A 22,066-nucleotide genomic window follows, 5' to 3' on the forward strand; every position below is an offset into this window, starting at 1 on the left:
CAGATATTATTCAAGTTTCTTCTATATCTTTGCCCTTTGGAATCTGATTCTGAAGGAATGTTTTTGTGAACTAGCATATGTCTTTTAAGTCCAGATATTGTCTAATAAGTTTTTTGACATATGACACAAGTCATAAGAGGAGGTTGGTGTCCAAGATCACTACCTATCTGGGCATTATGATTTCTATGTGACACAAATGTATTGCTCAATTGAGCACTACCTATGACCCTCATAAAGACATCAGAGTCTAAGTTTGAATCATATACAAAAAGACATGTCACAGACTGACAGCCAGATAGGTAAGTAGGTAGATAGACAGATAGGCAGTATGATAGATGAATGTATGGATATTTGTATGTGTGGTGGGAGGCTACATGCACCTTCTTGTCATGATGTCAAACAATATTTGCAAATGAGAATCACTATTATGCATGCAGTGTCCTTTACTTCCAATCTTCTGTAAATTTAGGTCCAACCATAGGGAAAATATCACCTTGTTAGGAAATAGGTGAAGATTGGCAACAGGAACAGCATACAGTTATAGAAAATTTGCTTCAAGCAACCAACTGATCCATACAAATAGGAAAAGTTGATGTTAAAATGATGATCATGTATATGTTATACATCTACTACTTCTAACATTAATGCCGTATCACCTGAGAAATGGACGCATGAATATAATCTACCCAATGTCCATGGATACTACAGACTGTACTGTAATCATCCCAGGAATATGGACTATGAACATAGGGACATGTGATTTGTGGAAATGAACAAAACGATGCATTAAAATATTTATAAATTCCATCCATGGATTATTATCATTATTATTACTATACATATATATATATATATATGTATAAATATATATATATATATATATATATATATATATATATATATATATATGTACTAACAGATATGTAAGTAAGAAAGGGCCTCTCCCTCGGAGTGAAAGATAGATTGTATAATGCCTGTGTGCAAACAGCTATGCTACATGACAGTGAGATATGTGCTGTGAATACTGACAACATGTAAAGACTTGAAAGAAATGAAGCCAGCATGCTCCACTGGATGGATAATGTTAGTGTGCATGTGTGACAGGGTGTAAGTGACTTGAAAGAAAAATTGAATATACAAAACATCAGGTGTCATGTGCAAGAGAAGACTGCACTAGTATGATCATGTAATGGATATGGCTAAGGATGGTTGCATCAAGAAGTGCTGATCTCTAATTAAGGAGGGAATGTGTTGAAGGGGTAGACTCAAAAGGCCATGGAATGAAGAGTTAAGAAAGGATTTTCAGATACTGATGCCAATGCTGACTTGAATGACTTCCATGCAGGTGGCACGTAAAAAGCACCACCCGATTGTGGTCGTTGCGAGCCCCCTCTGGCCCCTGTGTGGGTGGCACGTAAAAAGCTCCCACTACACTCTCAGAGTGGTTGGCGTTAGGAAGGGCATCCAGCTATAGAAACACTGCCAGATCAGACTGGAACCTGGTGCAGCCTTCTGGCTTCCCAGAACCATCCAACCCATGCCAGCATGGAAAACAGACATTAAACGATTATGATGATGATGTAGAAGGTTGAAAAGGAACACATGAGTTGATATGTATAAGGAAAATAAGACAAGGTAGAAAACGCTAAAATAGTTTTAATATGAAGAACGTTTTAGTAATGGTTTCAGTCTTTGTGACTTTTTCAATTTAGAGTAAGGCATGAAAAACAATTAAATTGTTAGAAAATTAAATGAAATGTTTTTTTTAAATATTTCCCTAGTTTTCAAATGTGAGGGACATTTTCTTTTTTTCTGTCTGTCTCTTTCTTTCTTTTTTTTTTTACTCTTGAGAAGGCTTCATAGGAGGTGGTAAGTAGTAGCAGTCCTAAAACATCAAATATTCTTTTAGGACTGCTACTATCTACTACCTGCTACAAAGCCTTCACAAGAGTAAAAAAGAGAGACAGGCAGATAGAAAAAAGGAAAATGTCCCTTGCATTTGAAAACTAGGGAAATATTTTTAAAAAACATTTCATTTCATTTTTCCACAATTTAATCTTTTTTCATGCTTTATTCTAAGTTGAAAAAGTCACAAAAACAGACACTGGAACTAAAATGTTCTTCATGATAAAAAAATTATTTTAGCATTTTCTACCTTATCTTATTTTCTTTATATTCACTTTGGTATTCAAATACTGCATCTGTTGTAAACTATATATATGTGCTAATCCCTATATCAAAATAACACTGTAATTCTTGACTGCTTGAAATAAGTAGACTGAAGTACATATCTATCTATCTATCTATCTATCTATCTGTCTGTCTAAAAGCAAACACATGCACAATGCTCACTGCTATCAACATGAAAAATACAGAGTTGATGGATTACATCAACACAAAAACAAACCTGACACACCAAGACATAAAAACAAGCAACCACCCATACACAACAACACCAGAACACATCAAAATATTGCACATCACACCAACCTTGCACCACACACTAAAATCCATTTACCCCAATGCAGTTGGAAGATGTCAGAAGTACTCTTCCAAAACACTTTATAGTGATCTCCTCGAGGAAAAACCGAAGGAGGAGACACAAAAACCTTCCAATGGTAAGTGACTCTCTGTTCCTATCATTAGTGTTTACACACACACATCATTAGGATTATGATCAGGATTTGTTGTGTGAATGCGCATGACTTGGGGGTCCCTTTGGAAACAAGGGTACCTCTTAAACGACATAAAGTCACATGAATTTGAAATCATTGAAATAAGTGAGACGAGACTCCATAATCCATGGGCCCTAAAGTCCATGTTTGGTGAACAGTTTAACATTCATTTTTCACCCTGTCTGCTGAGAATGGGCGGTACTTTTTCGGAAGAGTCTGGATCTCAAAGTAAAGACAATACTCGTAGACTTGGGAGGGTAGACTGATTGTTCTGGATGTCGACAGCAGAAATGGGTGTGCTTTTCGACTCGTATCAGTCTATGCACTGCCTTTAACAGGTCGGCCAGATTTCTTTCGACATCTAGAAGTATTCCTAGGAACGTCTTGTCTTTTACTTTTAGTGTGTTATTGGAATGCTACCTTGGACATGCATCTAGACTACGGGAGCAGAGATAGGAATAGATTGGGATGCAAATGCCTCAAAGACCTGCTCAGACGTTTTCAATTGTCTGACAGGTACTGACTCGACCACCTGAATGTGCCAACATGGACATGGAGCAACTGCATCCAGTCATTGAGATCGTATCTAGATAGGATGCTGTGTAGGACAGTAGATAGAGATAGCGTAGGGTGTCCACAATTCCACATAGTCAGCTACGTGGATCACAAACTTGTGACGTGTATGCTAGACTTAGATAAGACACATAAGCAGGGTCCCGGTTACTGGAAACTAAATGCGTCTTTCCCGTCGAGACAGGTTTTAGAGACCAGATTAGCACGCTAGTAAAGAGGGCTTTGAAGGGAGCCTTCATCAACAATAAATGGTGGTTTACCCTCAAGAGAGCAATAAAAGCAGAAGTGATTAGAAGCGATAAGACAAGGTAGAAAATGCAAAGCAATAGCGATAGAGTAGAGGGTGACCTAGTTAAGAAGCTAGAAGAGGTGCTTAGAAGTGGCATCGCATCTGCCGTATTGGCAGTGAGGTTCACCTTCGACCAACACTTCAACGCCAAACACAAAGAGTGTGTTGTCAGGGCTAGGATGCATGCTCTAAGCAACGAAGGTGTTGGTGCTGTGTGAGAGGCCTGGGTGGCAGAGGTGCAACAGGGCAACAAAGCCACTATTTGGTCTCTGGTAGACGAACAAAGGTGTGAATTCCTCAAGCCAAGAAAAATGTCTGAGGCCTTTCAATAGCATTTTGCCTGACTGCACAGCCTTCCCATCATGGCGGCGAAAGTGCGGGACGTAATGGCAGAATGCTCGAGGGACAAATCACCAGGTTTAAATGGTCTACCCTACGAGCTTTACAATTCCATGACAGACTTGTTTGGAGATGTCTTGGCAGCAGTGTACTGCAACTGACAGCAAAACAGGAGCATCCCCAGTTTTGTGAACTGAGGATCCGTAATCTGTTTCCCCTTTTACATTATGACATTTCTGTCATACACCCCCTACTTTCCAAAAAAAAAAGCTCTACTTTGTATTTTGTCCCCTCTGTGTTCAGCCCAGTGTGGCTAATAAAGAAACATATCTATTTATCTATTTATCTATCTATCTATATGTGCATGTGTGCGTGCGTGTGTGTGTGTGTGTGTGTGTGTGTGTGTGTGTGTGTGTGTGTGTGTGTGTGTGTGTGTGTATAATGTAGACAGATGGATAAATATATGCAGTTCTGTTCTAAAGCTCAGAGGCCTTCAGTATATACAAATATGTGTGTTATTTATTACAGGCTTACTTCTTTCATTACTGCCTTTATTGCATAATATAACAGATTTCTCTGTTCTCATAATTCATCCTTTTCACCCATCTTTGTTTTATACTTATTTCATTCTGTTCCCTCATTTGTATTCCAGCAATGTTTTGCTGTTGATGTTACCAAACTGGACAATATTATCAATAAGTTGTCAAAATTGTGATCAGTTTTGGTCAATAAGCAATGAGACATCAATGTGCCCACATCTATTGTGGATTCTTTTTCCTCTTCTCTATGTTGGGAATGCATCAATAAAATGCTGTTGAAACAACTGTTGTGAGTTTTGAACCCCACTTGCATTCTTCTTTCATATATATTATTATATATATATGTGAATGCCAGCATGGACAACAGACATTAAAGGATTGTGATGATGTTTACATATATTAAAACTAGGGATAGATGAGTGATTGTACAGCTCTCACCAAGCATTCGTCTATCCCTAGTTTTCAATGCAGAAACTAGGGATAGGTTAGTGGTTGGTGGGAGCTGTACAAGCCATGTACAGGGATGCTACCAGAAAGGTAAGGGTAGGCAACAAGTACAGTGAAGAATTCAGGGTACAAGTAGGTGTTCACCAAGGATCAGCCCTCAGCTTCATCTTGTTCATCATGGTCCTCCAGGCAATAACAGAAAAATTCAAGACAGGCTGCCCCCTCGGAGCGCCTCTATGCTGATGACCTTGCTCTTGTAACTGAATCACTACCAGAACTAGAGAAGTTTCAGATATGGAACTAAGGGCCTTAGAGTTAACCTAGTAAAACCCAAAATTTTAGTAAGTAGGAAGGCAGATAAATCACAAATCCTTTCAGGTAGATGAACCTGCTCGATCTGTAGAAAAGGCATACATAGAAACGCCATAAGATGTATCTGGTGTAAGCTATGGACACATAAGAGGTGCAGCAATATCTGAGGAAGGTTAACAGGGAAAATAGCTCTTGTGTGTGGAAGATGCACAAGTACAATAAATATCGAAAATGTTCAGAAAATAGACTCCATCAACTGCCAGGGGTTAAGCTAGATATAGTAGATTGCTTCCATTACCTAGGTGACCAAGTTAGTAGTGGAGGTGGATGCACTGAGAGCATAGATGTGAGAATAAGAATAGGCTGGGCAAAGTTCAGAGAGCTCCTACCTCTGCTAGCAAGAAAAGGCCTCTCCCTCAGAATGAAAGGTAGATTGCATAAAGTCTGTGTGTGAACAGCTATGCTACATGATAGTGAAACATGGGCTGTGACAGATGAGAACATGCATATGCTTAAAAGAAATGAAGCCAGTATGCTTCACTAAATGTGCAATGTTAGTGTGTATGTTCAACAGAGTGTAAGCATCTTGAGAGAAAAGTTAGGCATAAGAGACATCAGATGTGGTGTGCAAGAGAGACAGCTGTGCTAGTATGGTCATGTGATGTGTATGGATGAGGACAGCTGTGTAAAGAAGTACCGATCTCAAACTGTGGAAGGAACCTCTGGTAGAGATAGACCCAGGAAGACATGGGACGAGGTGGTGAAGCATGATTTTTGAACTTTGGGCCTCACAGAGGCATTGACTAATAACTGAGACCTTTGGTGATACACTGTTCTTGAGAAGACCTGTCAAACCAACTGAAATCGTAGTCATGGCTGATGCTGGTGTCACATAACTGGCACCTGTGCCAGTGACACGTAAAAAGCACCTTTCAAGTGTTTGGCCTTACTAAGGCAAAGTGGCCAATGCCAGTGGCATGTAAAAAGCTTTTGAGTGTTCGACCTCATGGAGGCAATGACGAATGACCAAGACCTTTGGCATCATGTTGTGCAAGTAAAATCAGTTGTGGCAGATACTGATATCACGCAAATGGCACTTGTGCTTGTGGCATGTAAAAGCGACCATTACACTCTCTGAGTGGTTGGTATTAAGAAGGGCATCCAGCCATAGGAACCATGCCAAATCAGACTGGAGTCTGGTGCAGCCTTCCAGCTTGCCAGCCCTGGTCAAACCGTCCAACTCATGTCAGCATGGACAACGGACGTTAAATGATGATGATGATGAGGAGGAGGAGGAGGAGGATATATATATACTTTTCTTCATACACACACACACACACACATATATATGCATATACATATGTGTGTGTGTGTGTATTTATATTTAGATATAAGGAATGGAAAAAGTAGTCAAGTACTATAGCTGTTTCAAAGAGGTCACCAATTGCATATTATGCAACATTATGAATATTTCATAACGATCCAGTGTCCCTTTTCATTAGATACATGCTGCCATTCAGTTGAAAATTTTCTGCTTTAATACATAATGCAAAAAAGAAAAAGAGAGAGAGATGTACATTTCAAGAACTGAAAAAGGAGAGTAGAAAGTAGAGTTGGTAAAGAGCCAATGGCATGCCCTACTCACTGACTACCTTAGTGAGATAGATTGTAGTGTGGTTTCATTTCATTAGCTGTGTATTGAAATTTGTGATGTGGCAACAAGAAATTCTAATCTGATAAACTTTTAACTGGCATCAATGAGGGGTGGATAGTGCACAAAAAAAGTGGGATGTCTATTACTTAGGAAAAATTATGTGTGCAGTTAAAAGCTCTTAGGGGAAGGGGGAGAAAGAGAATGGGAAAGAAGAAAAAGGACCAAATAAAGTTACATAATATGCACCCAGTAACCTCTTTGTTTTTCCATTTCTTTTATCTACAGACTCAATTATCATCACATAATAAGCAACATTTGTTGCTTTTGAGCTGGAGCTGTAAAGAATATGTCATCTTAACGAAATTTTCAGGCTAATCTTGATATGGGACAAAGTGTGTTTGATTTATAGATTAATAAACTTTGTTGATCAAGTAATTTGTATTTTCTATAGGAAGCAAACCTTCCCATCTTGTGGGATCTACTCCAGAACGCAATCTGACAGTTGGAGAAGGAGTACCTCCACTCCCACCTCTACATACGTAGTTGGCATCATACCTAATAGTTCTGCAAACACTGAGACATTGGTCCTCTCAATAATCTTCCCAGTATACTTTACATGTTAGTGGAACATCACTGAGAAAAGTGGAGATGTTTAAGTATCTCAGGACCACATTCGTGAGTGATGGAAATGTATAAGTTAATGATAAAATTTCTATGACTATCTCACTCTGGGAGAAATAGCAACCAAATTTCCCTCAAATCAGACCCTCATCTCTTATAAAACTGAAGTACATATTAAAAAATGTTGGTCTAGATATATAAAAATAAACAGATAATCATGGGCTAAACACCACCTGTAACAATTAAATAAATAATGGTTTAATAGGAGTCATTTTTATGGTGACCTTCACCAGTGATAGATTTTCTGGGGTTTGTAACTGGTGGAAAATTCTACATAGTATCTGAAGAAATAGAGCTATTAAAATGATGCCTTGATTATTTCAAACTTTGGCACAAAGCCAGTATGTGTAGTGAAGAGTATACCTGACTGGAACCAACCTCATTTTATCACTAGTACAGTACTTATTTTATTAGCATTGAAAGGATGATAGGTAAAATCAATTCTGATATAGAATTTGAACCCAGACACAAAAGGAATGCAACTAAATACTGCAAGGTATTTATTTTTCCTGGTACTCTTCTGTTTCTGCCAATAATTGTAATACATCATCCATCAATCTATAGATGCCTTAATGACAAAAATGGAGTTTTGCTTTTTAAGCGAGATCTATTGATATGATTGTAGAAATATTATCTTAAGAGATACAACCCAGCTTCCTATTTAATAATAATTAGCAATAAATTCTAATGGAATACAAGCTGTTAACATACAGGATACTGATCAGATACCGAAGACATCAGTTTACAGATGTTGGCTATGAGCAAGCTGGAATGAGGAAGGTTTGTGCATAGAATTCTCCAGAGTATTTTGAGAATGATATCTGATATTCAGCTTGAAATGTTGAAAGTTGAGAAAGAATGAAAAGGAAATACAAAGTGAATAGAACAACATGGAAAGACTTAAGTGAAGCTGGATATTTTATATGAAGTTGGATTGGAGCCAGCAATATGTGCATATGTAGTTATAAATATATATATTCACTTACATACAGAAATTAATTATCTACTAATGTTATTTATCTGAAAGAAATTTATTGTGTTCACAATCCATATGAATCCTTCCCAGATGCAAGAATTATCTACATTAGATTACACACAGTATCACTAAGCAGTAAGCTACCTTAAAAATTCCATAGCCTCAGCATAGCTAGAATTTTATCATGAAAAGAAGACATTCATTCTCTTTGAATAGAGCAAACCAAAATCTAAGTCCCGACAAGTAGCTGATATTTTCACAAATTCAAAAGCTTCTTTGTGGAAAACTGTTTTCATATCTAGGAATCCAAATCTTCTTTTATATCTAGAAGTCAAGACTATACACAGACAAAAGTTATCAATTTGAATGGTGAAGTTATTTTTTTTTTAAATCACTGGTTCTTAAACTTTTCATTAGCTATATCATTTACTTGAAAAGTTATAGCTTTTATACTCATTCTTATTAGTGTACATGAAAAAATCTAGTTCAATAAATATATCTTAAATGACTTTACTGTAAAGAAAGAAATAAGATGCATACCTTGATCGTCCACATCTAAATTTCTCATCATCCAACTAATTAGATCTTGACCTGAAAAATAACAAAAGCAAAAATTCTGTTTAGCATCATGGTAATTTATAGATTTTAAAATTTCAAGAAATCCAGGAAGTTTTGATGAGTAAGTGGTATAAAAATTTATGAAGCATTTAGTTATATTTTTTTAAAAATTATATTATATACATCATTACACAAAATGGTGACTTACTAAAACACTTGATTTATGACGAAATTTCTTGACTTCTCCATTCAACAATATCTATACACTTCTAAAGCATGTTACCCAACAAAACTAGCTTTATGAAGAAGCAAGATATTTCCTTTTTTGTAGCCTAAAATATTCTTTTTTAGACCAAAAAAAACACTGATATGAGTTCTAAGAAAATATGTATATAGACAAATATGATAATACACCCATACAAACAAAACCAAAAATTTACTGTTGATATCAAAATGTCTGTTCCATTTGGTTGGTATGTGAAAAGTACAAAAGAATATTTCTCTAATAACAAATTTCAAGTTCATTTGTACTTTTCTTCTCAACCTTCTCTCAGCATTTTTTAATTTATGCTATAAGCTGTATATAACATTACTCACTTATACTTTCATATACACACACATATATATACATATATATGCAGCACTGTATACAATAATTTCATTATATTATATATTATATATACATGTATATAAATGTATATATATATGTATATAAATGTATATATGTATATAAATGTGTATATATGTATATAAGTGAAGTAAAAGATCAAAGGGCCCTTCTCAAGTCATAGACTCATAAGGTCAGTTTCTTACATCTTATGGCATGCATATTTCCTCCACCCTAGACATGACTCTTATCCATCACAAGATTATTCATTTTTGCCAATCTGAGTGAACTGGAGCAACAAGAAATTGAACATTTTTGCTCATGAATACAACACGTCACCTGGTCCAGGAATCGAAACCAGTCTTACAATTATGGATACAACACCCTAACCACTAAACCACATGCCTGCACCCCCCCCCACACACACACACGCACATAATTTTGACAGAAGCAGTAACATTAACAAAAGATAATATTTATCACCACATAAAAGGTGGTGTTGTGTTAGAACACAGAATATTGTGATAGTTACCATGGATTTGTGGTGCATATAAGCACTCTTGTCTACATTGCTAGTGGGATATAATCAATCACCATTGCTGCCACTGGGGCTACTAGATCACATGATTTTGGCCTTCCATGACCTTGTCAATGGTACACCTGTGAGCTGGAAATAGCAGCAATTCCTCTGCTAGCAATATACATAGAATCACACCTATCACACACACACACACACACACACACACACACACACACACACACATGCACACACACACACGTACACACACACATGCACACACTTATACTGAAAGACTGCCTTCAGAAGTCATGCATTAGACATGAGCATAAAGTGTTCAAACCATCTCATTTGTGCTCTGGTTCCTATGTTATCAACATTCTTTAGTTCGTACTGTAGTCATCTTCAACAGAAGGTTTCAAGTTGTGTTCTGTACTTCCTGCATAGTGTAACACTATGCAGAAAGTACAGGTTACACAACAATGGTGAGAGCAGGTATCATAGCTATCATATTTTGTACACAGCCAGTTTGACTCTGATGGAGAGATCTTTATTGTCAAAAATGTATTTTTATAATGAATCGTGATTAAGTCAGATTAGCTCTGCCCAGTCTATTCTATTTTCTTGTCTACTGAGATGCTGTATGAGATGTAAATTCCCAAGTATTTGTCATGTTCGATGAATTGCAGTACAAAGCCACTGATAATAACAGTTAATGTTGTAATGTGTTTCCTAAACTAATGTCTGCTATTAGATCAAAAGACCAGAACTGATTGTCACTCTGTTAAATTCAGTTTGAAATGCTTGCAGACCCTCCTCCAAATGACTAACAATGGTCAAATCATCAGCATAAAGCAATTTGTACACTGTAATCATTTAAAGCATTGATTTGTTTCTTAGTCTTCTTTTGTTGATCAACTTACTCTCCGTATGGAATATGAAATGGAGGCATTCTTGGGTGCTCCTGAGCCATTCATCAAGCATGCAACTTGATAAATGCTGAAGCACAAGAAGACAGATACGATAAACATCTCTGTTTCACTCCAGTATCTGGAAAGTATTAGTGCCCGACTAATACATTAAAATGGGGTTTGTTGCTTTATTATGTTGCAGTTGTTGTTGTTGGCACTCTGTCGCTTACGACGTCAAGGGTTCCAGTTGATCCGATCAACGGAACAGCCTGCTCATGAAATTAACTTGCAAGTGGCTGAGCACTCCACAGACACGTGTACCCATAACGTAGTTCTCAGAGATATTCAGTGTGACACAGTGTGACAAGGCTGACCCTTTGAACCACAGGCACAACAGAAACAGGAAGTAAGAATGAGAGAAAGTTGTGGTGAAAGAGTACAGCAGGGTTCGCCACCATCCCCTGCCGGAGCCTCATGGAGCTTTAGGTGTTTTTGCTCAATAAACACTCACAATGCCCAGTCTGGGAATCAAAACCATGATCCTATGACCGCGAGTCCGCTGCCCTAACCACTAGGCCATTGCGCCTCCACTATGTTGCAGTATTGTTAGCATATTAAGCATTGCAAATGTTACCATCTTCAATATCACAGATTTATGGAGCCAAATACCTTTGTACGGTTGATGAGAATGAAGTAGGGTGGTGCATTAAGCATTTGACATTTCTCATATTTAAATATCACATGGTGAAGATATGGCGTGTCTTCCAGATTGAAAGCTACATTCCAGTTCAGGTAAATTGTAGTTCTTTCTGTGATGATTATCAGTTTAGTGCATGGCTGCAATTGGGGGTTGATGGAAAATTTTCTATTAATACTGGATTTGAAGGGAGCATAGGAGATGGCACGTAAAAGCACCCACTACACTCTCGGAGTGGTTGGTGTTAGAAAGGGCATCCAGCTGTAGAAACTCTGCCAAATCAGATTGGAGCCTGGTGTAGCCATCTGGTTCACCAGTCCTCAGTCAAATCGTCCAACCCATGCTAGCATGGAAAGCGGATGTTAAACGATGATGATGATGATGATAATATTTATACAGTTTTGTTTTTTTTTTTGCTTTTTGTCTTTCAGTCTTTGTTTCTAATTTAAATATTAACTTTTAAAGTAAAACTATTAGTAATATTATGACAAACTGCTTGTTAGACACAGTCACAACAACAACATCAACAATAATGATAAACTTCAAAATGTGATTAAGTAAATAAATAAAATGCTGCTTCAATATTCTCACATCTGACCCATGCAAGTGTGGAAAAGCGGGCATTAAAATGATGTGGATGATGATGGAAATGGTAAACCATATAAAACAATAAACTAAAATATAATTTAATTTAAAAGATATTGTCATAATTATGAGTATTTCCTTAGATACAATAGTAATGGCCTCTATCAGTGTAGCATTAGGTCACCGCATGACTTTTGTGTGCTCATATATGAATATGCACATGAGTTGTATTTAATTTTTATTGAACTGTAGCCAGAAGGTATTGAAAAATTGCTAACAAAAGAAAGGAACTGATAGTTAAAAAAACAGTTTGAAACTCTGGTGGAGAGAATATAATTCTGGTGAGAATCTTATGAACTGCCTGTAGGAATACCATTCCATGATAGCTTTTACTGTCATGTGTGCCTCCCTTTTGTGCAGTATAGTCACATTCTTAAAATCTTGAGATACATTATCTTCCATCATATTGATAAGAGATTTTAAATCACTGACAACTCAGTCTGCCACTTTTCATCTGCTGCTAAGCTTTCTCTGAGTTAGTGAAAGGCTCTTATGACTTTGCCCACTGTTGGCATCATTATGTTCTTTTAAGTTAGCCTCTGCTCTATGAGGTCAATGATTTTCCTATCAGTGTTTGTCTTTCCCTTATATAAATCTCAGGTATGCTCTGTCCACCATCTTCCAATCTCTGCAGCGTTCTAGATGAAGTTGCTGTTCATATCCTTGATGACAACCTTTGCATTTGACTGGGATTATATACATTAGGCCTGCAATAATGCGACTGATCCACTGAAGCTCAAAATGTCACCATAAAACTCCTAGCAATAAACACATACATACACACACACAAAAATATGACAGTGATATAAATATGATGGTGATAAATATTGGCGCCATTGTATGGTGAAGAAGTCAATTGTTTTAAACAGGTTTCTTTCTGTGTGTAAATTGTGTCAAGTTAACTGTAGGGATGTAGGAACTATATTACTATTTCTACACACACAAGCAAAAGTAAATAACGAAAGGAGCCTCTATGAATTTGCTTCAGAAAACATGTTTTGCAATGTATCCACAAAAGACATAAACAGCCTCAAACAGATAGAATCATGGTTATTTCCTCCAATAATAATCCAGAAACAGCTGCACATGTACTGAAATCCTAGTCCAAAATTATATGTATATATATATATATATATATATATATATATATATATATATATATATATATATATACACACATACATCATCATCATCATCATCGTTTAATGTTCACTTTCCTTGGTGGCATGAGTTGGACAGTTTGACTGAGGACTGGCAAGCCAGAAGGCTGCACCAGGCTCCAATCTGATCTGGTAAAGTTTCTACAGCTGGATGCCCTTCCTAACGCCAACCGCTCCGAGAGTGTAGTGGGTGCTTTTATGTGCCACCGGAATGAGGACCATTCAGGCGGTTCTGGCAATGGCCATGCTCAAAAGGTGTTTTTTATGTGCTACCTGCATGGGAGCCAGTCCAGCAGCACTGGCAACGACCACGCTTGAATGTTGTTTTTTCATGTGCCACTGGCACATCTACCAACAAGGAGATGCTGGCAATGATCATGCTTGAATGGTGCTTTTTACATGCCACCAGCATGGGACCAACCAGCAGCCCTGGCAACAATCTCGCTCGGATGGTGCTTTTAATGTTCCACTGGCTCAAGTGCCCATCAGGCAGCACTGTCCTCGGCCACATCAGCGATTTTGATTTTGATTTCACTTGCCTCAACAGGTTTTCACTACTCATAAGTGGGCTGGTTACACCCACTGGTATAGGCCACAGGTTATGGTCTCACTTGGCTTTGTCAGGTCTTCTCAAGCACAGCATATCTCCAAAGGTCTCGGTCATTAGTCATTGCCTCGGTAAGGACCAATGTTCGAAGATCGTGCTTCACCACCTCATCCCAGGTCAACTGCTAGGATGTGACACATTTTCACACAGTTGTCCTCATTCATTCGCAATACATGACTATACCAGCACAGTCGTCTCTCTTGCACGCCACATCTGATGCTTCGTAAATCCAACTTTTCTCTCAGAGTGCTTACACTCTGTCATGTATGCACACTGACATTACACATCCAGCAGAGCATACTGGCTTCGTTCTTTGCAAGCTTACACATGTCCTCAGTAGTCATGGCTGTTTGTACACATGCGTCATACAGTCTACCTTTTACTCTGAGCAAGAGGTCCTTTGGCACAGCAAAGGTAGGAGCTCTCTGAACTTTGCCCAGGCTATTCTTATTCTAGAAGCTACCCTTTCAGAGCATTCACCCCATCTACTGACTTGGTCCCCTAGGTAATTAGAAGCTATCAATTACTTGTAGTTTTTCTCCCTGGAATGTGACAGAAGCTGTTCTCTGCACATTTTCATTGTTTATAGCACCTAAGCATTTGCCACATAGAAAAACTATCTTCCCAGTTAGCCTTCCTTTGATATTGCTATATATATATATATATATATATATATATATATATATATATATATATTATATAGAGAGACAGACAGACAAACATAAAGAATAGTATTGACAGTGACTATGAAGTATCAGCCTGCAAAGCATTATTGGACAGTCTGATGATGGCTTAGCAGGGCAAAACTGTCACTATCAGTACTATTCTTGTTAAAGAATAATAAATATGCACTCTACAAAAAGCACTGAGTAATCCTTCAGTTTAATGTAAAACTGATTTTATTATAACTCATCATAAAAATAAACAATGTGTATTTATGTGTGTGTATATATATATACACATATATATATACACATATTACTGAACTTGTCATAAATGTTCAAGGCAGATATTTTTCTTGTAAATATTTTTGCTATTAAGAGAATTTTCTTTCATATTTAAAAAGCTTCCTTCTTTGAACTTATTCTCTAGTTCAAAGCATGCTTGTTAGAAACAATGTACTTTCTTTGACAATTTAGAAAAAAAAAACCCAAATAATAATTACACAATAATAAAGGAACTTAACCAATAATTTGTTTTAGTTTTCCAGCCAGTTCAGAGACTTTCATGTTGTTAATGCTGTAGAATTTTTCTAATTTGACAAACAAAATACTTTGTTTCTAACACCCAGACTGCAAACTAAACAGTAAGTTCAAGCTGATTACTTTTTTTACTTCAATTAATATGACTATGTCAACATGTACTGACAAGCCAGTTTTTTTCTTTTCAGGTTTTGAAGTGAAAAGTGTGAGAAAATGTATATAAATGTGTATATGTAGCTGTATAATTATCAATTCTTGTATAAATGTTTGTGTGTGTTAGTATAATTGTGCTTGTATATATATTCTCACTGCACTTTCAGTTGCTTTGAATCTGACCCACAATACTTTAAATCTGTTATCACAACTCTTGATGCATTGTTTTTATTCTCTTGCTTTCCTGTCTTTAAGCACTGCACTTTAATCTGCCACTATATTTGTAAATATAGTTCTTTAAGGTATTGTTCTCACCAACCTTACTACTTTGATCTGTCATCATAGCTATGTTATTATATGTTATTATTTAAGATATTGTACCTGTCTACCTTTCATAATAACTAATTTATCCCTTATTTTATTCACTTCATCTCTTTAGTTTCTCACTCTTTCACACTATCCTTCTTGTTTAAGTATCTATCTTCCTATTACATTAACCCTCTCAGACCTGGACCCCTATGATTGACTTTACCACCCCACCTGGGTTCCTGAGCTAGAAAATAAACAGTTGCATACACAGCTCAAGAGTAATGATAGCAGGCAAACTAACAGACAAAACCACAGAAAAGTTCAGGAAAATAACAATAATAAGCTTAACTTTCAACTACAGTATTTGTTCACATGAATTGCTACTTTCCTCATCACTTACACCAGTTTGATTGTCATTGTCCAGATCACTTTCATTGCCTGTGAAGTGTAAACTCTTCAACTGAAGAATAAATATCATCAATAATTTCCTCAACTGCAAAGAGTCTAGGCCTTGCCTGTTTACAAGATGAAATGCTGGTTTTGTAACATGCTCATTTCACAGCAAAGTCATTTTTTTTTTATCATCAAAAACAAATGTAAACAACAGCTATAGCGGATACCATTAACGAGTCATAAACACACTTGAGTATAAAGCTGCAATGTGATCAGTTGCCTATTTTTAGTATTTTATCCTCTTTCCATGTGTGTTGTTCATTACTGCCTTATCAAGAGATTTCATTTACATTATCCCCAGTATACCAGAAACACATATCGCAACATGGCTAAACCATCAACTTCAGTTTTACTTCCCTCATCATCTCATTTTCACTCAAACAACAAAATAGATGAAGCATTATGTCCTACATTCCTCAAGGCTGTCCTTTCTTCTGAGTTTTATATTTTAAGAATTCTACTGGCAAAGACTATTGCCAGTTTTCAACAAAATATTTCAGTAATAAGTAATAATAAGATATGGGTAAATTCAGAATTAAATGAAAAGAAATACAGATAGTTATGCTTCTTAATATTTTATTAGTATAAAAATCAAATTTAATTAAAATATCAGTGATAATGGAAATTAAAACATCAAATAATGTAATGCTTTCATTATTGGAAAACATTTCTTCCTTAAATAGTTTTATCATTCCTGAATAATTTCTTTTATTTATAAACATACATATAGTTATTATCACAATAATGACTAAAATAAGAATTTTATCAACCTTGTAAATCTTCCAGCACCAACACAATGTACTGAGTCCTTTTCGTTTCATGCCAAAGTGAAGGTGGACAGATGGTACATAAGAAGAACTATTTGATAATGACTTGGACAATTTGAATGGAGATGGTGCAATGAAACAAGTGAGCATAATGAATACATTATTATTGTTATTATTATTATTATTATTATTAAGGCAGCAAGCCAGTTGAGCACTAAAGTTGATGTAACTGACTTACCCCTCCCCACAAATTTCAGGCTTTGTGCCTATAGTAGAAAGGATTATTATAATCATCATTATTATTTAGGTGATGAGCTGGTGGAATCGTTAGCATGCTGGACAAAATGTTTAGTGGTATTTTGCCAATTGCTATGTTTTGAGTTCAAATTCTGCTGAGGTCAACTTTGCCTTTCGTCCTTTCAGTGTCAATAAATTAAGTACCAGTGAAACACTGGGGGTCGATGTAATTGACTAGTCTCCTCCCCACAAATTTTAGGCCTTGTACCTTTATTAGAAAGGAGAGCTGTCAGAATTGCTAGCATGCTGGGCAAAATGCTTAGCAGCATTTCATCTGTCTTTACGTTCATCATCATCATCGTTTAACGTCTGTCCTTCAAGTAGATGGCCCTGCTTGATCTGTAGGAAAGGTGTGGGTAGAAACTCCATACGATGTACCCGGAGTAAGCTATGAACACATAAAAGGTGCAACAACATCAAAGGAAGTTTATCCAGGAAAATAGTTTATGTGTTTGGCAAATGCACAGGGGCAATAAACACTGAAGACATACAGAAAACAGATTCCATCAGATGCCAAGGCTAGAAACTAGAAGTAGTTAATAGCTTCCACTACTTAGGCGACCAAGTCTGTAGTGAGGGTGGTTGCTCTGAGAGTGTAGTGGCTAGAATAAGAATAGCTTGGGTAAAGTTCAAAGAGCTCCTACCTCTGCTGGCAACTAAAACCTCCTGCTCAAGGTGAAAAGTAGACTGTATGATGCATGTGTGTGAACTGCCATGCTACACGGCAGTGAAACATGGACCATGACTGTTGAGGACATGCTTGAGAGAAATGAAACTAGTATGATCTACTGGATGTGTAATGTCAGTGTGCATACACATTAGAGTGTAAGTATCCTGAGAGAAAAGTTGGGCATAAGAAGCATCAAATGTGTTGTGCAAGAGAGATGACTACACTGGTAAGGCCATGTGTTATGTAAGATCACAACTACGCATGTCTGGCCCAGATAAAAGTACCTCTGATGTTTCAGGCAATATGATATGCTTGAGAAGACCTGTTGGGTCAAGTAAAACCAATATCATAGCTGTGGCCAGGCCCCCTGACTGGCTCCCATGCTGGTGGCACGTTAAAAGCACCATCTGAACACAGTCGATGCTAGGTCCACCTGACTGGCTCCCATGCCGGTGGCATGTAAAAAGCACCATCTGAATGTGTCCGATGCCAGTACTCACTGACTGGCTCTCGTGCCGTGGCACGTAAAAAGTACCATCCGAACATGGCTGATGCCAGTACCCACTGTTTTATTTTCAAACTGGTGGCACGTAAAAAGCATTATCTGAACGTGTTTGATACCAGGCCCACCTGACTGACTCCTGTGCCGGTGGCATGTAAAAAGCAACGACTACACTCTCGGAGTGGTTGGCATTAAGAAGGGCATCCAGCTGTAAAAGCATTGTCAGATCAATTTGGGGCCTGGTGCAGCTGCTGGCTCTCCAGACCTCAGTCAAATCGTCCAACTCATGCCAATATGGAAAATGGACGTTAAATGATGATGATGATTATTGTTGTTGTTGTTACTAAATGTGATTATATGTCCTGTAATTGTGTATTTATATTACAGATTTGCTGTTCTTAAAGTAAAAATATAATGCTCATTTCTTTTTGAAATATAAAACTAATTTGTTCTATAGCCATTGATTTGCAATTCTGTATAGATTATTTTACAATTTAATTTCAAATAGATTCATTGCTATAAAGTGGACATAAACAATTGACACTTCAGTACATATATTTATATTCAAAAAGAGTAAACAAGTTCTATAAAGAAAGAATTCAAAGATTGAAAGTATTTGACAATGAAAGTGTTTTGTATTTAATTTGGTACACTTTTGTCCAATAGCACCAATATTTTTGAAGAGGTGCCAATATTTTATCACTAAATTCAGAATTTTTAAATTCAGAAATGGTCATAACTTCAATATCTCAACAAACCAATTGTTGTGATTTTGCCCACTCATCATTGAGAGCACTAATTGTTGATCTTTGTGATTATAATTTGTGAAGTTTTGAACCTGCTTGTAATGTTGCTTATATATAATATAGAGAATTATTTAGCCTGCATCTTCACCAGAACTATAATCTGTTATGATTATTAACTTCATATGATATGACCATGCATATTTAATGCTAAATTTAAAGACCAAAAATAAACTTTGCTCATTCCTGATGGATCCACTCTAATCCCATGTGCATGCCCTGGACGTAGCCTTCTCATATTCCTAATTCACAAAACTAATTTTCAATACTGATTATATGTAATTGTGGCTATGTGTTTAAGAACTTTGCTTCACAGCCATGTGTTTTTATGTTGAGTCCAACTGCATGGCTCCTTGGGAAAGTGTGTTTTTTACTGTAGTCCTGCACTGACAAAGTGGATTTAGTCAACAAAAACTGAAAGGAGCTCATGTGTGTGAAAGAAGCTCATGTGTTTGTTTGTGTGCTTCCTTATCTTGATATCACATCATCATCGTTATCATCCAGTGTTTTAAATCTGGGTATTGTCCCTGTTAGTAGCAGGTGGCCGGATCTATCTCAATGCCATAGCAACCAAGATAAGCAGGTGCAGCCCACCCCAACCTTTGGGCTGGCTGGTGCCCATTCTCCTTTGCTATCACGAGGCTTTTTTGGAGCTGGATTTTCTACAGGGAGCATACCCTTGCTTACCCCCAACCGCAGTTTCTAGACATGAGTGGTCCCGAGACCAAAGCCTCTACCACGATTTTTAAAAAATAATAATAAATAACAAATGTAAAAGAGTGTCACTGTTATGCAAGTGGTGTCATTTGTTTCTAGTCTTCTGAGTAAGCGTGTCTAATCATGGGGAAATATTACCTTGCTTGGAAACAGGACGGGGGTCTCGCTATAGAAAAGTCGCCTTAACAAATTCCATCTAGCCCTAGCAAGCATGAAAAAGTGGATGCAAAAGTGAGATGATGGTGATGATGACACCACTGCCACTGTCACAGTGGATAACAACAAGTCAACAACAATGATATATATCTGTCATGATGGGTAGTTAAGGGAATATACTTTTGTGTAAAATGAGGTGATTACAATAATTATGATTTTAAATTGTGCACATTCAAAACAATGAAATGAAAACTAGTTTTCAAAATATAAATATATTTATAAATTAAAATAGATTAAACTAAATAAATACTACTGCTTATTTATTTATTGATACTGGATATAATACATTAATTCTACATATCGTAATATGATATTTTTAGCATTACCAAGCAACCAACAAGCAATATCATTTGTAGAGTGTTAACTCATCATATGACAATGCTTTAACATAGGTATATGCTTATATGACTCAGTAATATCAAGTAAAGTTACTAATTATAATTTTACTTGTATCAAATTTCATGGAGATTATACAAATAATGAAATTCATCTTTAATTTTGAAAATGGTAAGGTTTCTAAAATTCAAAATAAAATAAATTTCTTCTTTGCAATAAATATGTAATCAATAAAAATGATATTATTTAACTATTAATTACAATGATATCATCATAATATGATAATACAGCATGAGATTTTACAAATATTTACAAATATTTACAAAGTTTTCTTTTGCATTATATTTTCCTTATATAAGCTAAAAATTCAACTCATCACTTCTGTGATACTTTAATTTGTTGGTCCAGAAAAATATCAAATATTTAGCCAACTAGACTTTGTTCTTTATTTTTTCCTTCTGCAGTATTGTTGACATATCAAACACTGAAAAAATTTATACGCGTAATATTCTAGCATGTGGCTTACTGGTTAGGATATTTGGCTCATGATCGTAAGGTCATGAGTTCAATTCCTGGTGGCACATTGTGTCCCTGATCAAGACACTTTATTCCATGTTATCGTAGTCCATTCAGCTGGCAAAAATTAGTAGTACCTGTAATTCAAAGGACCAGCCTTGACACATTCTGTATCACACTGAATCTCCCCGAGAACAACATTAAGGGTACTCATGTCTGTGGAGTGCTCAGCCACTTGCACATTAATTCCATAAGCAGGCTGTTCCATTGATCAGATCAACTGGAATCATTGTCATCATAGCCAATAGAGTGCTGGGTATTTATGTTATCTGCACTTTCAGGGTATGATAATTACAATGCTTACTCTCTCACTCTTAACTCAGACTCTCAATTTTACTAAGGCTTTCTGCTGCCTCTTCCTACCATTTTATCTCCCAGTGTCATCAAAAGATGACTGTTACTTGATGTTTCTAATGACAAGGTATTTATCTGGCACTAAAAGAGGAACATCAAATTTTGAAAAACAATCACGTATTCATTCTTAATATGTTCCAGCAGATTCAATCATGAATATGCTAACTACTGTTGGATTTCATTGGAGAACAACTTCTGTAAAATGAGTGCACATTCATAACATACTTGATTCATTTGGGTAAGGGGTATTTGGGATATTTGGTGTTTTGACCTTGTTGTGTCTCCTCAGCCAAAGCTATCCCAGACTAAAAAATCAAACATGAGTTTTGGGCTTTGTTTATCAGTTCAGCAGACAAAATCATTTGCTGATCTTTGCTGATATTTGACAGCTGATTATAATTTTGTCATGTGCAGGGTAAACAGCAAGAAACAGAACAAGAGCCAAAAATTCTTGTTAGATTTATTAGTCTGAGGTAGCTTTAGCTGATGAGATTCAACAAGGTTGAAACATCTGGTGTCCCAAT

At 36.6% G+C, this 22,066-nt stretch overlaps 1 protein-coding gene across 8 annotated transcripts in view; it reads right to left on the bottom strand.

Annotated features, from left to right (window-relative positions):
* Positions 1 to 22,066, bottom strand: part of LOC106883361 (regulator of G protein signaling 7) — a 325,930-nt gene that overhangs the window by 231,287 nt on the left and 72,577 nt on the right. For all 8 annotated transcript variants that reach the window (XR_016241150.1, XM_089349413.1, XM_052966213.2 and 5 more), the window contains exon 3: positions 9,026 to 9,076. Coding sequence is in view for 7 of the 8 variants with exons in the window: in XM_089349413.1 (XP_089205539.1) it covers positions 9,026 to 9,076 (51 nt within the window). In the remaining variant the exon portion in view is untranslated. The remainder of the gene's footprint in view (positions 1 to 9,025; positions 9,077 to 22,066) is intronic.

The sequence above is a fragment of the Octopus bimaculoides genome, chromosome 3 (assembly GCF_046866305.1).
Source record: "Octopus bimaculoides isolate indiv1 chromosome 3, ASM4686630v1, whole genome shotgun sequence".
In the NCBI taxonomy this organism is placed as follows: Eukaryota; Metazoa; Mollusca; class Cephalopoda; order Octopoda; family Octopodidae; genus Octopus; species Octopus bimaculoides.